Consider the following 16597-nt stretch of genomic DNA (forward strand, 5'->3'; position numbering starts at 1 on the left):
CATAGATGTGTTTTATTCACTTTGATAAGGCGGAACAAGCTATGGCTATTTTCTAGTAGTAAATTCTTTCAGCGCAATCTGAACATGAGAGCATACTCATCACTCAACAACATCGTAAAAAAGCCACAATACCATCATTCGACATTAAACAGAATCATTTTAACTAAACATAACTAAATATAACATGCTTTTTCGGAGGTCACACGTGATCTCGTCATTAATTAAGTTTGAGGTTGTCCAAGACCGAGTCTTCTTAAAACACGGTACCCTTGGTCTGCTTGATCGTCCTGAGATCATAGTTCTTGATCAAGAACAGCGAAATAAGGGCGATGGACATTATTCCGGTGCCAACACCCAACATGCGTGCCTGACCATATCCATAGGCTTTCTGGATAGCAAGGCGCTCAGGGCTGCCCATCTCATACATTAACTGGCTGTCCAAGTCTCCCGCGATGAGGGCAGCGTTCTCTTGGGCGGAAGCGGGAAGGTACTCGGAGAGCTTCGCTTCGAAGGTGTTGGTCCAGATGGCGGCAGAGATAGTACCGCCGACAGCAGCTCCGATGTTTCCGGTAACACTAAGAGTGGCAAGTGCGGTAGCGACATACTGATGCTCGACGGCAGCGAGAACACCAACCTGCATACACAGAATAAAGGTAGCGCCAGCGATTGAGATGAATACCTCGCACATGACGAGGTAACCAATAGACTGGCCAGGCTGACGGAAGTGAATCATAAGACCCTGGGCGAAGATGTACAGAGGGATACCAATGCACAGAAGCCACTTGAAGCGACCGGTCTTGTGCATACCGTAACCAACAATGAAGAGAAGGATACCAGAGACAATCTCAAATGTGTTGCTGACGTATCCAGCCTCTGAAGGGGGGAGGTTGTTGACGACCTGGAGGAACGAGGTGAAGTAGCTGTTCCAGCAGTAATAAGCGATCATGTAGATAAAGTCGAGGAGGCAGACACCGATAACGGTGCGGCCGACGAGGATGTCGAATCGGAGGAAGGGCTTGGGGGCGACAAAGCGCTCGTAGAGGCCGAAGATAGCCAGAAGCACGATTCCGAGGATGATCATGGCAATGATGTAAGGTGTCTTCCACCCTTGAGGAGCCATGCTGGCAATAGAGAAGGGGAGGAGGAAGATGACGAGACCGGCAGCGAAAAGGAAAGCACCGGCAGCTGGCGACAATTAGTTATCGTTCGGATCATTGTGTGCAATTTTCACTTACCATCAAACTCGATAAGACCCCACTTGATGCTCTCCAAGACTGATCGACCACTGGACTCACGAGCAAGAAGACCCTGCTTCTTGGCCTTCTGGAGGTTGTACCTCAAAAGAGCGTAGAGAGGCGCAGCGACGACGGGGAGGACAATGGAGAAGGTGCCAAAGCCCCATCGCCACTGGTCACCGTTGAGAAGGAAAGCCTCAGCGGACTTGGGACCGGCAAAGGCGGTAATCATGTAAGGAGACGAGGTGAAAGCGTACGCGAGACCTCGGTTCTTGAGCTGTGTAGAGTCGGCCGTGATAACGTCGATACTATAGGTTAGACCAGACCAACCAACCTGCCAGAAGACCTTGGAGAGATCAGTACATGGAGAATATTGCGGGTGAGAGTTGGTGACTTACATAGGCAGCACAGTAGGTAGGGAGGTTCTGGCTGGCAGCCATCATGATCATTCCAATAGTGGCAAAGAGGACCATGAGGAGGAAGCCTTCAGCACGACCCCAGAGATCGAGAATTTTGGACAGAGGGATGTAGACAGCGGCAGTCATACAATTGGCGACAACACCGATGACAGGAATGAGAGAGTGAGACTCCCACTCACTGCTTGCGTAGGGGACCAGAGTGTAATTGATCTGGCTCTGGAAACCGTTGGTAAGGTAGATCAACCACATACTGCAAAGAAGTCAGTCCACGAGTCTTCAATTGCGACAAAACAACCAAGAACGTACAAGATAAAGACGCCAACAAGAGCCTTCTTGCTCCACGCCAACGTGGTAGCCTCAACAGTCTGAACACCATGCTGCGCATTTTCAGTGACGGCATCGCTGTTGCTTCCATCGTCGGGGAAAACACCAGCCTCCTGGTCCTTCTCGTTGACGGAGGTGGTGACAGTTACGGGCTGCTCAGCAGCAGTACCCTCATTGCCCTTGCGGCCAAGGGTGAGCTGGACCTTGTCGAGAACTCCCATGGTGATATTGTCTCTTGGGGGTATCAATTAAGCTTAATCTTGGGAAGACAAGGAGAGAAAAGAGAGAGCTTCAGTCATGGGAGGGAATGGCAGATGGTTATACGCAGACAGTCGGAGAAAATAACACAAAAAAAGAGGTCCTCTAGCAAGGGTGCGTTCTGGCTAGACTGTAACCAACACGTTCACCTTAGGATGGATGGATATTGGGACCCATACAAAACTCCATCAGATAAGATCAGGTTCATGGTGGCTAAAAGAGACTATTGACCATTTGAATCCACCGAGATCGGTAACATTAGGGAATAAGTCGAACCAGAGAACAGAACTGAACCAACAGAGAAGCGAAGCCAGAGGGGACAAGCAAAGCAAGTTGGCTAGAGAGATCTCGGGACGCGAGGGTTCCAGTGAATGCAGCCACTTTGTCGTTAGTTCAGGCCTCGAACGCCGAGTACCCGACTTTTGGGTGGAGATGGCGTGGGCGAAAGCACCAGAAGAGGCATGGACAAGGGGTCACGAAGAAGAGAAAGAAATTTCATAATCTAATCTGATTGATCGATTAGATCGCGTGAGACTTGCGCTATTTTCTGTCTTTTTTCCCTCTGTTGACGCGGTTGCCATCTGTTGATCTGTTTCTTGACGGATAGTGGGAGTGTAGCAGAATGCATTTCGGATCAAATTAACGACAATCCTACCTACGTCAGAGATCAATTTGGTTGATGGATTGAGTCTTTGCCCACTGTAACCTCCGCTTTTGCAGCGGGTCTCACTCTGCAGCTTTCAGTACTTCATCTCATAATGTCCTGATCCTTCACCCTTTGGGGGCAATTTTTATTGCTAACTGCTACGTGACCACAGCATCCTTTGACAAGGATTCTGTTCAGCCGCTTTTATTGAGCTTCAACCAACATATCGGAACACTCCAAGCTAAGAAAACCCTGCATCGTATCTGGCGACGTTCCGAGCTTGGCGCGCTAAGAGTCACTCCTCTTCCACTCATCAGTAGAACTGCTCATTTCTACATCTTGGCAAAATACCAACGATTCCTTTACTACGTAGATGCTCCATATGAAAGATTACTCAGTCGTCGGTAGCCCTACAAGCCATTACCATATGTGGCCAAGAGTGCATGACGAGGCTTGATTCTGGGCTCACTTTTTGTAATGACAGCCAACGGACATCCCACCACAAGAGGTCAAGTTCCTTCCCCAGGGGTCCGAACCAACAACGGATAGTGGGAGTAGAACAAGTCACTCCACCGTCAGCCAATTGCAAAAGGACCCCTGAAGTGATGTATCGCTAGTCATTTGATCAGTACGAGATCTAAAGTTGCTGCAAGCCCTCGGGGATGAGGAATATTTCCGTCTAAACAAGCTTAAATGAAGGACGTGCAAGCGGCGCATTCTCGTCCAGTTTTCGGGACACCAGATACACTAAAACTAATAGAAATGGAGACGAGACGCCGTATTGAGTATAGAAGTCCCCCACGCCAATACGGCCTTACGAGAGACCAAATTTGGGCATCTACGGTTGCGGGAGGAACATCGCCGCAGCCAACCATTAACCCGAGAGCTCATTCAGCTTGCTCCAGCACTAGAGTAGGGAAGACTTTGACCTTTGCAAAGTGCGATAAGTGTATCGCTTTGTGGCAACATCGAAGTAGATCCTTGATGTGATATGTAGCCTTGAAGCCCTTTTCTGTGGTTGATCTTGACCATCAAGTACGACAGATCGACACTGTTATTGAGACTTGGCAAACGTGCAAAAGGATTCTTGATCGGCTAGATCGGATCAGCGCTTGGCCGTTATCTTGGCAGAGTTATTCCCGTGTGAAGTTGTACCTTGCGAATTGCTTCAGCGCTGTGCCTCATAATTGCGACTCACTGCCAAGAGGATACAGATACAGATCAACAATATTCTGATTGACAAATTATTTAAAAAAAAAATATATATATATATATAAAATATAAAAAGGTCGCTAACACTATTTACCCTAATGAAGCTATAATACTGCTCCATCTACCAACTTTTAATGACATGTCTTCATTATTTACAGCTTGGGCTCAAAGCCAAAGGTCGTGCCAGCCACGCGAGGCTTGCCCTGGTTGAAGGGACAGATCTGGAAGAAGCGCTCGCGAGAGATTTTAACAAGGTTGGATCGCTTGTGAGGCAGGTCCATCCACTTGTCCTGGTGCAGACCGAAGATCATCTCGTACTTGAGGACACCCTCGCTCGACAGACGAGGCTCACCGACAACGTTCTCAGTGCGGTGGTCGTCGAGGAACTCATAGTGCATCACGCTGGGCCACCAAGCCATGACACGGTACTGTCCGCGGAACTTGTCGTTGCCGACAAGTGAATGCCTACCACGGTCAAAGTCGAGACAAGCGTAGTGCTGGCCCATCTTGTCCTCCTTGGCCCAATACAGCTCAAAGTAGGCGAATGGGATGTCGTTGAAGTAACCCAGAACGGCGAATTGGTGAGGGTCTTCGTGGATGTTCTTGAGATATGTGCGGTGCTCATCAAGAGTACCAGTCTCCATCCATCCCGCAGCCACACGGGGGTCGTTCTGCCATGTGTTGAACAGACGCAGGTGCTCCGGGTTCTCGTAGTCGAGAGCGATGAGGTTGAAGTGCTCATCAAGAGATGGGATGTAGCGACTGTAGAAGCAGCTTCCAGGATCAGGCTTGGGTGTTCGGCGCGGGTGACGCAGAAGAGTAGACTCGGAGGTAGGTGTCATCACGTAGTCCAAATGAGGCGTCACGTTCAGAGAGTTCCAGGTAGGAAGCCAGATGGGTTGCTGACCCAATGGAGAGGCGCATCCCTGCCAGAAGGCGCTTCGAGAGACAAGCACCTCGACGCCGGTGCTGGGCGCAGGCTCAACGCCCTTGGGGGGTTGAGGCATGTTGATGGCGACCATGGAGAGGACGAGAGCCTTGGCCAGCTCCTCGGCCCCAGAGCCCTCGAGACGGAGACGGAATTGCTCAACGTCGAAAGTGTATGCGAAGAAAGTGTACAAGAACATCCAGGTCTGGGCGAGTGTGGGTGTCTCCTTCTCCCAGCTCAGCAACCAGACGGGACTTCGTCGCGCGCGCGCATACTCGCGGTTATCAGAATCAGGAATCTTGTCAGATTCCGCAGTTGGGATCTTGGAGAAGACTAGGTCATCGCCGTGAAGAGCCTTGGGGAATGGCTTGCCATCCTTTGCAGACTCGTCTTTGCGCAGACGATAGGACTGCTTGTTCTCAGCAATGGGCTCGAGATAGTATGTTGTGAGATAAGGCTCAGGCAGCCTAATCTTGATTGGTGACTTTTGCTGGAAGGGCTGTGAAGACATTTTGGGATGATTAATCTGAACTGTTTGTTTGTTTTGGCTGCTATCAGACAGACAATGCGATCTTTGCATCTCCAGATTTTATTTTGCTACTTATTTATACCCCACTGAACCGATTTCGGTATCAGGTCCAATCAGATCTGATAAGATCAACCAGTAGCCATTGCAAGGCCAAGAGTTACAAAACACGGTAAACTTGGCCGATGCCTCCGCGAGTGAAGAAGCCGATGGCGACAAGCAGGCATCTTGCGTAGGGGAGTCTCTGTATTGTAAGTTGAAGGTCCATAAGAGAGGACCCTTGTTCTCGTGGGTCAAAGATGGTCAAAGATGGTGCCCTGTTTGTGCCGATTACCCGCCAGCCCCCTGTAATACTGCAGTCATGGTGCCACTGAGAAGACGCTAACAGTGGTCGAAGTGGACGATGTATGCGCTAATTAAGGCACCATCAGGAGCTGTTGTGGGCTCCGAGATTTTCCATCATTTTTCCAGCTTCAGGTCCACTCATAAAATGTTGATGAGGGTGAAAACGCGAAGGAGCATAACACATTCGGAGGCAGCACGTACGTAGTATAATTTTCTGCGTTCTCTAGTTTTCCATTTCTAGGACAGCAACTTCTTGGCTGCCCCATTCGTAATGTACCAAATGTCACCGAGGTTGTGGAATTTATGCATGTTTCTTAGCTCAGTCGTGATAGTCTGGTTGATGGCATGCACGCCACAATCCATAGCACAGATGGAAACTCAAACAGGTTGGTCGTAATATTGGCCTCCATTACTAGCCATAAATCAGATAAGATCAGATTGATATACTTTGTCAATCTTGAGTACATGACGAGCGACATAAGTAGAATGAAGCGGCATGTCACACCCAAAGCATGGAGGTACAGGGTAAGTTTCCCAGCACTATGTTGACACGAGACATTTCCTTTCGAGACGTAATGATAAATTTAGGCTAATAAGTACTGTGCTTGATAGTAATAACTTCTTTTTAAATATGAAATGCGATGTTGGGCTCTTTGTCACGAATTGCGTTGTGGTGAGCAAACGCGCAAAGAAAGAGTCGAAGCATTGCAGTTGAGACTCCTTTGATGTCCGGCATTTGCGAAGGGTAAAGAACGTTAATTAGTTACAGAGAAACGCTAGGCGGTCTAAACAGACGCGACTTTATCTATACGATTCGGATTTATCATATTGAATTGGCCCAGCTCTGGTGTTTTGTGCTGAAGCTCATCATACCAAAGCGCGTGGAAAACATGCTGCAGCTTTGGTTCTCCAACGGGTCGCCTTCAGCAACTAAGATTCCTTGACCGTCGCGTAGTCACAACCGGTCGCTTTCCGGCTCTTTGAGGTCTTGATAGAATTAGCTGATAAATTCATCCAGTAAATGCTGTTCTCATGAACGCCCAAGTACTAAGTAAGGGGCTTGTAATCTCTTGCGACAGCGGAGACTCATGACGACCGACCGCGGTTGACGCGCATTCTTGGCTGAGGCGTTGCAAGCCTACCCTGCCCACTGGACGCCCAGAAGACTGTCGCACTCATTACTCCAAATTTCGCAGCATGGCTGGAACTGAACATTGGTATGAGTCGTTCGTCGGCAGTTTGTATCGTATTCTGTGCTAAGGGCATCAATGGATAACAATCGGTTCGCTCATGTTTGTTCGGGTGACAGCAATCGCGCATTGAAATCGATGACGGAAAGGCGTAAAGGCTCGATCGAGGGTGCACAGAGGCTTCCGCCCTCTAACTACCGATAATTAGCACCGGGAACCGAGAGTTAGCCAAGCCTGCCAAGGTCTAAAGCAAGCCACAAAATGGACCTTCACTCAGACCGTCACCAGTTCTGGAGCTCTGAATATGCTCGCCACGTCTGAGGTGTTGCTCAGAGGGCTTCTTCGTCGTAAGTTATGATATTGTCGGGTAGGATCATTGCAGCAATTGTAGCTCTCTCTTGTCTGCTTGAGCTCAAGTCACCTAACCACTGATCATCTCCAAGCTCTTACATCAAGCGTCATAGCTCTTGTGAAAATTCTGCTGGATCCAGTCCATCTCCATAGACCTGCCGATCTCGGTGCTAAATTATGCAGCATCATGCACGATCGCAAAAGAAAATCATCGTTTCATGTGACATGTGATGAGATGACACTCGTTATCAGATGTGATTGATTAGATTCTTCAAACGGTTCATTCCGTAGCTCTGGCGCCAAAAATGACCGGGCCATGCGATGCGTACTGGAGGGGTGTGTCGAAGGCCAAAGAGCAAGGATCTTTAGGGAGTTGTCCCTTTGAGAACACCAACGCCGGCTAGGGTTGCATTGCGCCGTTTTTTATCTGATCGGAACAAATTCTCATGGTGGTCCTGGCCATTGAGATCCCTCGGCTTCATCAGATAAACCCTGCGAGAGAAGATCAGTCATCGGGTGCATTCTGGCATTGCACATAAACACTCTGCTGCAGAGACAGACACTCACTGTATCGCATACCGCTATCTTCCAGCGACTCTTCCACTATGGCGCAACACACCTTCAACAAACAGCTACCACCACAAACCTATGGCCTTGTGTCATTTCCAGCACATCATGTCATGCTTGTGGTCTTTAACAGACCCAAAGCTCTCAATTCCATGACCAGCGACGCAGAGTATGAGCTTGAAGCCCTTTGGGAGTGGTACGACAACGAGCCTTCCCTCCGTTGCGCCATCGTTACGGGTGCTGGGCGTGCATTCTGTGCAGGCATGGACCTCAAGGAATGGAACCAGATCAACCAGCGCAAAAGAGATGGCATACCCGAGAAACGACCGATGGACCCGCCCACGACGGGATTTGGCGGCCTCTCGCGTAGGAGCGGAAAGAAACCCATCATCGCTGCTGTTAACGGCTTGGCTATGGGAGGCGGATTCGAGATGATTGCCAACCTCGACCTCATTGTTGCTGCCAAAAGCGCTGTCTTTGCCCTGCCAGAGGCCAAGATTGGTGTCGTCGCTAATGCGGGTTCCCTGCCGAGACTAGCCAGGACCATTGGTCGTCATAGAGCGGCTGAGATGGCCCTGACAGGACGGAGCATTAGCACTACAGAAGCCCGTGAGTTTGGCATTCTGAACGCTGTAACTGAAGACGCTCCAGCGGACTGCGACGTGCTGGAGCGTCCAGTAGTGAAGAAAGCCCTTGAGTACGCGGCTACAATCATCAGCAACAGTCCCGACAGCGTGATTGCGTCTCGGGCTGGTATCCTTGCTGGCTGGGAACATGGGAGCGCCGAGAATGCAGTACGTGTGCATCGTCAGACGTGGGACTCTGTCATGGCGGAAGGACACAATTTCCATGAGGGCGTGCAGGCCTTTGTGGAGAAGAGGAGCCCAAGATGGGTGGACAGCAAGCTATGATGCAGTTTTACGGCGGTTTGAGGCATTTTCTTTCTTTCTTTCTTTCTTTCTTTGTGTATTATACGCATATTTTGGTACTTGTTTTGTCCACATGAGAACTAGCATTAGCGGTACTTGTAAGCATGGCAGAGCAGAAGTGCAACCGGCATTTGAGGCAAAATAGTCAGTCATTCGGACTTGATGGCTTTTTTGGTGTGACGCCATCTTTTCTTTGGTGTGGAGGGTCATTTTAGAATCATCCTTGTCAATCGGATCAGATAACTCAGTCAACTTATCAATCACCCCACTAGAAAAGTTCGCCTCGGCTTCATCTAGAACCTTGGACTCCATTATTCATCGCATCGAGTCTCCGCCAGCGTGTCGATTATTACTACTCTCCGTATAGTAACGGGACGAAAAGTAACCCTACTTCCTTGGGCTGCGATGAAAGTAGTGCAGTGGAGGCCCAAAGAAGCTGCAAGTCGACAACTTGGGTGATTGTTGATAACCAGGGAAGGTTCGTTGCCAACGTCGCTTTGCAGCTGTTTAAGCACTTAATTCACAAACAAAAAGATCGTTATCTATTACCAGACCTCTGGAAATGTCTTAGAGCCCACGTTTCACACTGCAAGATGGTTCTATGCGAACACGCGATACCCCCAGACACAACAAAATAGCCTCAACCATCAACCCAAGTTCCATGCCGAAGCCACCTACCACCTCTCCCGGGTTTCTTGAATCCACACTCACTAAATCCCGTAACGGAGCTTCTTCAAATGTTTAGCCAAGGCCTGTCTTCAATCGCCTCACTAACCCAATTACAGCATGGCCAGGGTCCATCGAGCGTGGGTCTTTTGCCATCATTTTCATCTCCTCAAATCCTCTACCTCGATTCAAGGACGGATTAGCGTCCGATGATCAGCAAATAGAAGGTGACAATCCCTTCAAGATGGACACCCATAACACCTTCCGAAGTCGCCCGCGACGAAAGTGCTTCAATAGAGGGGACCCTGGAATGAAATGGCACTCTTGAAACCACCCTGCTCGAGGGCATCAAAGGTCCTAGTCCTTGCCTTGTCCACGCCGGTCAGACCAGACCCCCCACATGCGCTTTATACGGGATGGGGAAGATGAAGACATAGGGAAAGCTCTGTTCCGATACGTAATGAGGTTCCTGCATATTGAGCTCGTGAATGCAATAAAAATAGTGGAGGCGTTCATATGAAGTCTGGTGATGACTCCAACGAAGTTGCAAACGCACATTTGCCTGTCTTCCCACGTCCCATCGCACAATATTCCCAACAACTGGGAGTTTCGGGAACCACGTTTCATAAAAAGAACATATACCACAGATCTTGTAAAGGAGAGACAAGTTCGAATATGACAGAACTTGAGTTACCCGCGAAGCCAAATGCGCCGCAAACAAAGAGTGTGCGTCATGACGTGCCTGTTCTGCGCAAACACCACGAACAAGACACCCAGGAGCTTGAGATACTACTATTAGCATGGTCGCTTATTTTGTATCGTCACAACCATGGGAACCACTTTGAGTTCTCATGGGGATTGAACGAGGTTGGATCCTCCACATGCCACACATTCACACTCAACACAGCCAAGCTGCAATGGGATGGCAGCAACTCTGTCGCATCAGAGCTCGAAGTTTTTAGAACATATCTACAGCAGCAGGTACCATCGGAATTAGCATACAAAAGGGACGGCTACAGGTTCTTCTTTAATGACGAGCCTGCGCAAGGTGACTTGGTCAATCAAATCACCGAAGACGGTGACATTTCAGTGAACTGGGTAAGAATTCTTCCTCTTAGCCATTTAGGCATAGACTAATAGGGCATGCGACACAGGGAAATATCCAAATCCAAGCAACAGTAGAAGATGACGCTCTCTGCCTCCGACCGACCTGGCGCGAACCTCTGGGCGCAGAGTTCCTCGCAAACCACCTTGCCCAAGCCTTTGTCGAAATCCTCAACACAACCCTCGCCGACCCCAACGCAACATTATCCTCCGTCCTACCACTAGGAAAACTAGACAAATCTGTGATATGGAACTGGAATAAAGATCTTCCACCACCAGTACCGGAGTGCATTCACACATTGATCACCGAGCAGGTCAGATTGCGCCCCGATGCCCAGGCCATCTGCTCTTGGGATGGTGACTTGACATATGCAGAGATGGACAATCTGTCCACACTGCTCGCGCAGCATCTCATTGACCTTGGTGTCAAGAACGGCGATATTGTCCCCTTGTGCTTTGAGAAGTCTAGGTGGACGACAGTGGGTGTCATGGGTGTTATCAAGGCAGGCGCGGCTTTTGTGCTCATGGACCCAAGCCAGCCTATCCAGCGACGACAGGTTATGGCGCAGCAAGTAAAGGCGACACATATTCTCACTTCAAGAGACCAGGCGAAATATGGGCCTGAGATCGCGCCCGAGGCGAAGCATGTCGTTGTTGATACGGAAACCCTCGACTCACTCGCCAAGACCATCGAAGATCCTCTTAGAGAACTACCTCAGGTGCCACCCGAGTCGCTTCTTTATATTATCTTTACTTCTGGAAGTACGGGAACTCCCAAGGGAGTGATGCTCTCTCACGAGACGTACACTGCCAGTGCACTTGCGCGAAGCACCGGAATCGGATACTCAAGTATCTCGAGATCGCTCGACTTCACCTCGTACGCCTTCGATGTCAGCATTGACAGTATTCTATGCACGCTTATTCGTGGTGGATGTCTTTGCATTCCCACAGACATGGACCGTGTGAACGATTTGAGCGGCGCAATCCGTCGTTTGAAGGTTAACATGGTTAATATTACACCCTCAGTCGCGCGCATTCTGGATCCTGATATTATCCCCTCGTTGAACAGTCTTGGTATCGGTGGTGAGGCCTGCTCGGCTGGAGACATCGCTATCTGGGGTCAACATACGCGAATTGTGATCGGTTACGGTCCTGCTGAATGTACCATTGGATGCACCGTCAACCCCAGCGCAGCAGGCAAGCCGTATGTCAGCATGGGTCCTGGTACTGGCGCATGCATCTGGTTAGTCGATCCCGACGACCATAACAAGCTTGTACCAGTCGGTGCAGTTGGTGAATTGCTTATTGAAGGTCCCATCGTGGGTCAGGGTTATCTTGGAGATCCCGAGAAGACGAAGGAGGCTTTCATTCACGACCCAGATTTCCTCCTCGCTGGCGCAGATGGTATCCCCGGACGACAAGGCCGTCTATACAAGTCAGGCGACTTGGTCCGATACGATCCTGATGGCGAAAATGGTTTCATCTTCGTCGGCCGTAAGGATACACAGATCAAGCTTCGGGGGCAGCGCGTGGAACTGGGCGAAATTGAGCACCACATCAAGAATCTGCTTCCTTCGGGAGCCGAAGTTGTCGCTGAGATTATCGCGCCACGAAACCAGAACAAAGAGTCAATGCTTGTGGCTTTTGTCGCTGACCGTGAAGCCAAGGATGAGGGAGATGCTCGTCATATTAACTTCCCACCTCGTTTCCACGAGGCCCTTGAGACACTGAATGACAAGCTCTCCAAGGTTCTGCCGGTGTACATGGTTCCTACTCAATACATTACCCTCTCCAAGATCCCGTATCTTGTGTCTGGCAAGACGGATCGCAAATCGCTGCGTGCTCTTGGCGCAGAGATCTCCGCCAACATGCAAGCCTCCGCAGCCGCGAACGAGAGCTCTGAGATTCGTGAACCACAGTCCGAGGCTGAGCTGTTCCTGCGCGACTCGTGGTGTCGCTTGCTTGGTCTTGAGAACAAGCAAGTCAGCACCACGCACAACTTCTTCACATCAGGCGGTGACTCAGTCCTTGCAATGAAGCTAGTTCCAATTGTTCGCGACTGGGGCTACACGCTCTCTGTTGCCGACATCTTCAACTACCCGGTCCTTTCCGATATGGCCAAGTCTATGCAAAAGGGTGATAACAGCCAGGGAGTTGATATGCAAATCCCTGAGTTCTCTTTGCTTAAGGATGACATGGATCGTGAAGCTCTGTGTGCTGAGGCTGCTGAACACTCTGGCTGCGATGTCAGTGCGATTGAGGACATTTACCCTTGTGCACCCATGCAAGAGATTCACATGGCGTTTTACACGCGATCAAAGGAGAATTATGTCGCGCAGCGAATTGCAGACATTCCCGCTTCTAGCTCAATTGACAAGCTTAAGTCGGCTTGGAATGTTGTTTACAAAGAGAGCCCAATCCTTCGCACACGTATTGTTGAGTTCAAGCAACATGGATTCATGCAAGTTGTTGTCAACGAGGCCCTACAATGGGAGGAGGTTGACTCAAGCCTAGAGGAGTTCATTGAGAAGGACAAGAAGGAGCCCATGTCGCCTGGCGCACCTCTCTCGCGCTTTGCTATCGTCACCGACAAGGCTCTTGACAAGCGTTACTTCGTCTGGACAGCTCACCATGCTATCTACGACGGATGGTCAACAGACCTCATCGTCGAGCATGCGCGCGCTGCATACAAGGGCGAAGAAGTATCGCGACCTGCTCAATTCAAGCACTTCATTCGCTATCTCGCCGAAGACTCACGCGAGTCCTCCAAGGATTACTGGAAGACTCAGCTTGCAGGTGCCACTGGACCCCAGTTCCCCTCTCTGCCGTCACGTTCTTACATCCCCGACCCTACGTCCTTGACTGAGCGATTCATCAAGCTTGACAAGGCTGCCAAGTCGGATATCACCATCGCTACTGTCATTCGCGCGGCTTGGGCTCTTTTGGCTTCCCAGTACTCTATGAGCGACGATATTGTTTTCGGAGAGACCTTCATGGGCCGAACCATTCCTCTTCCTGGCGCTGAGTTGATTGAAGGTCCCATTCTGGCTACAGTCCCAGTCCGTATTCGTCTTGATCGCACGACCACTGTACAAGACTTCCTCCGAGCCGTTCAAGAACAAAGCGTCAAACGCGCTGCTCACGAGCATCTTGGCATCCAACACATCAGACGACTTAGCGAAGACGCCCAGATTGCTTGTGAGGTCACCATGGGCCTTGTCGTTCAGCCTCAAGATCCCGATCCTGTTGAGACTGAGAATGACACTCTTCCATCATTCCGAAGCGGTGACGCTGCTCTCGAGGCTCTGCACTTCAACTCATACCCTCTGATGCTGGCTGTGTCTATGCAAAAGACGGGTTTCCGACTCCTGGCAAGCTTTGACTCGGAGCTCTTGAGCCATGTGCAAGTTGAGCGCGTGTTGTCGCAGTTTGAAGTTGCTATTAACCAGCTTCGCGGTGACACGTCGCGCTCATTGAACGAACTCACATGCTTGGGCGAGGAGGAGCTTGGACAAATTTGGGAAACGAATAAGCACGCACCTGTATCTCCCAAGGATATCTCCAGATTCTTGTCCGCTGGCGACAAGTACCCTACTGTCCAATATGTCCCTTGGGTCGTTCAGCCCGGTAACGAAAAGCTTCTCATGCCTCTGGGAAGCACTGGAGAGCTCCTTCTCGAGGGCTCCGCTTTGGCTGGCGATAATGTTATTGATACTCCCGAGTGGCTCAAGGAGGGTGCGATGGGATACCCAGGACGACAGGGCAAACTGTTCCGTACTGGAGATCTCGTCAAGTATATTGATGATATGAGCTTGGTATTTATCGGTCGGAAAGATGCCATGACCAGCGTAGATGGACGTGTCGTGGATCTTAACGCTACCGATCTTGAGCTCAAGCGACTTCTGCCCAGCAACGCCAAGGCTGTCAGCAGACTTGCTGTCCCCAAGGGCTCCAGCAGCCAGACACCTGTGGTGGTTGCTTTCGTCCAAGAGACGTCTACTAAGGATGCTCAATCGCTCAAGCTTGGTCTGGACACCAGTGATGCTTCAATGCCCTTGTCGCAGGCTGTTTCAGTTGAGCTTGCGACTGCCATCATCGGTCTCAACAAGGCCATGGTTGAGACTCTGCCGCCCTACGCAATTCCGTCAATCTGCATTCCTCTGGGTGACTCTGTAGATATCGGTTCAATCGACAATGTTGCTGAGAACATCACTTTGTCGCTGGTAGTCGAGCTACGCAAGTCTTTCGCGTCGCTCAAAAAGACAATCGCCGACACCACCGTATTGACCACAAAGGAGCGCGTGCTTCGCGCTTCGTGGTCCAAATTCCTTGGCATTGAAGAGGAAAAGCTCGCGCTTGATGACAACTTCTTTCGCCTGGGTGGTGACTCAATTGTGGCCATGCGCATGGTCTCGGCTCTGCGACAAGAAGGGTACCGTCTCTCTGTAACGAGTATCTTCCAGAACATGCAACTTAGAGGTATGGCTGACTCTCTGGTTGAGATCTCAACAGAAAGTGATGATTCAACTAAGAAGTACACTGCCTTTTCATTGCTGGACACGAAGGATGTCGATGACTTCTTGGTGAAGGTTATCCAGCCTCAATTGGTAGATCCAGCGTGGAAGATCAAAGACGTTCTGCCCGCGACTGGACCTCAAGCTGGCGATGTCAAGCAATCGGTTTTCGCACCACGAAGCTCCGTTCAATACAATATGCTCTACTTGGACCAGTCAATTGACACTGCCCGACTAATTGACAGCTTCCAGTACCTTGTTTCGCAGCATGCCATTCTTCGAACTGTATTCGTCCAGCATGAAGGACAGACTTTGCAGGTCGTGCTTGATGACCTGAAGGTGCCTGTTACAGAACAAAGTGTTGAGGGCTCAATTGACGCCGCTGCCAAGCAGCTCGCTGAATCGGATATCAACAGCAGCACCGATCTTACTCATGGATCTTCCTTCATCCGCCTGTTTGTTCTTCGTGGTGAGACTGAGAATGCCTTCGTCATCAGAATCTCTCACGCTCAGTACGACGGTGTTTCTCTGCCCGAGCTCCTCCGCCAACTCGAGCTTCGATACCGAGGTCTAGAGATCCCATCCTTGGAGCCTTTCGAGACATACATCCAAAATCTTTCCGCCGTCAAGCCTCAGAACGTCGAGTTTTGGCGCAAGGCTCTCCAGGGATCCTCATACACTGAGATTGCCCCCGCTGCGGATGCTCGGAAGAAGACCGCCTTCATGACAAAGGATGTGGACATTTCTGGAGCCTCGCCCAACACTACACATGCAATGCTGCTTACTGCAGGTTGGGCCAAGGTTTTGTCGCAGCACCTTAACGTGTCTGATGTCACTTTCGGTGGTATTGTGTCCGGTCGCGACGTCGACGTCACTGGCATTGACACCATCATGGGTCCCTGCTACCAATACCAACCTGTACGCGTCAAGTTCGAGGATAACTGGACAGCAACAGACCTCTTGGACTCAGTACGAAGCCAGTCCCTAGAGGGAAGTCAGCACGCCACGCTTAGCTTCCAGGAAGTCCTCAAGGAATGCACGGATTGGCCAGCGGAAATTCCCTTCTACGGATCCTTCACGAATCACCTCAACAAGGAGTTCTTTGACTCAATTCCCTTTGCGGGTACAAAATGTCGCGTAGACTATTCAATTCCTCACCCAGAGCCTGCGACACCGCCTCGTGTTGTGTCATTTTTGGAGGATGGCAGAACGCAGATTGGCATTGAGGCTGACGAAGAGCGCCGGGAGTTCTGGGAGGCTCGATTGGGTGAACTGGCTCTTGTTATTGAGGGCTTCATCAAGAATCCTGAAGCCTTGATCTAAGTAAATAGCCTTCGTTTATGTTTGCAGCAATCGTTATTTATATGACAAAGAATTTTTATT

General features: G+C 50.1%; 4 protein-coding genes across 4 annotated transcripts; 2 read left to right on the plus strand and 2 right to left on the minus strand.

Moving 5' to 3' along the window:
• Positions 1 to 155: 155 nt before the first annotated feature.
• On the minus strand, positions 156 to 2493 carry EDB82DRAFT_566952 (major facilitator superfamily domain-containing protein). The gene is made up of 4 exons (XM_025735314.2): positions 1961 to 2493; positions 1634 to 1904; positions 1236 to 1581; positions 156 to 1185 (listed from the first exon to the last, which is right to left on the minus strand). The coding sequence occupies exons 1-4, from the start codon at positions 2197 to 2199 to the stop codon at positions 254 to 256; spliced, it is 1788 nt and encodes a 595-aa protein (XP_025586033.1). The 5' UTR covers positions 2200 to 2493; the 3' UTR covers positions 156 to 253.
• A 1676-nt stretch (positions 2494 to 4169) lies between these two features.
• EDB82DRAFT_499768 (acyl-CoA N-acyltransferase) lies at positions 4170 to 5590 on the minus strand. The gene has a single exon (XM_025735315.2). It carries the CDS (start codon positions 5531 to 5533, stop codon positions 4247 to 4249), a length of 1287 nt encoding a protein of 428 aa, XP_025586034.1. The 5' UTR covers positions 5534 to 5590; the 3' UTR covers positions 4170 to 4246.
• Positions 5591 to 7626: 2036 nt separating this feature from the next.
• Positions 7627 to 9217, plus strand: EDB82DRAFT_175478 (ClpP/crotonase-like domain-containing protein). Its single transcript, XM_025735316.2, has one exon. It carries the CDS (start codon positions 8040 to 8042, stop codon positions 8910 to 8912), a length of 873 nt encoding a protein of 290 aa, XP_025586035.1. The 5' UTR covers positions 7627 to 8039; the 3' UTR covers positions 8913 to 9217.
• Positions 9218 to 10271: 1054 nt separating this feature from the next.
• On the plus strand, positions 10272 to 16596 carry EDB82DRAFT_555996 (uncharacterized protein; the record flags this gene model as incomplete). The annotated part of the gene is made up of 2 exons (XM_025735317.2): positions 10272 to 10694; positions 10751 to 16596. The coding sequence occupies 2 exons, from the start codon at positions 10272 to 10274 to the stop codon at positions 16535 to 16537; spliced, it is 6210 nt and encodes a 2069-aa protein (XP_025586036.1). The 3' UTR covers positions 16538 to 16596.
• Position 16597: the final 1 nt, after the last annotated feature.

This window comes from Fusarium venenatum, assembly GCF_020744135.1.
Source record: "Fusarium venenatum strain MPI-CAGE-CH-0201 chromosome Unknown EDB82scaffold_2, whole genome shotgun sequence".
Classification (NCBI taxonomy): Eukaryota; Fungi; Ascomycota; class Sordariomycetes; order Hypocreales; family Nectriaceae; genus Fusarium; species Fusarium venenatum.

Coding starts and splice junctions, on each gene's coding strand:
- EDB82DRAFT_566952 (XM_025735314.2), bottom strand. CDS start 2,199: ATGGGAGTTCTCGACAAGGTCCAGCTCACCCTTGGCCGCAAGGGCAAT. Junction 1,905..1,960: donor CTTGTTGGCGTCTTTATCTT/GTACGTTCTTGG, acceptor ACTTCTTTGCAG/TATGTGGTTGATCTACCTTA. Junction 1,582..1,633: donor CTACCTACTGTGCTGCCTAT/GTAAGTCACCAA, acceptor GATCTCTCCAAG/GTCTTCTGGCAGGTTGGTTG.
- EDB82DRAFT_175478 (XM_025735316.2), top strand. CDS start 8,040: ATGGCGCAACACACCTTCAACAAACAGCTACCACCACAAACCTATGGC.
- EDB82DRAFT_499768 (XM_025735315.2), bottom strand. CDS start 5,533: ATGTCTTCACAGCCCTTCCAGCAAAAGTCACCAATCAAGATTAGGCTG.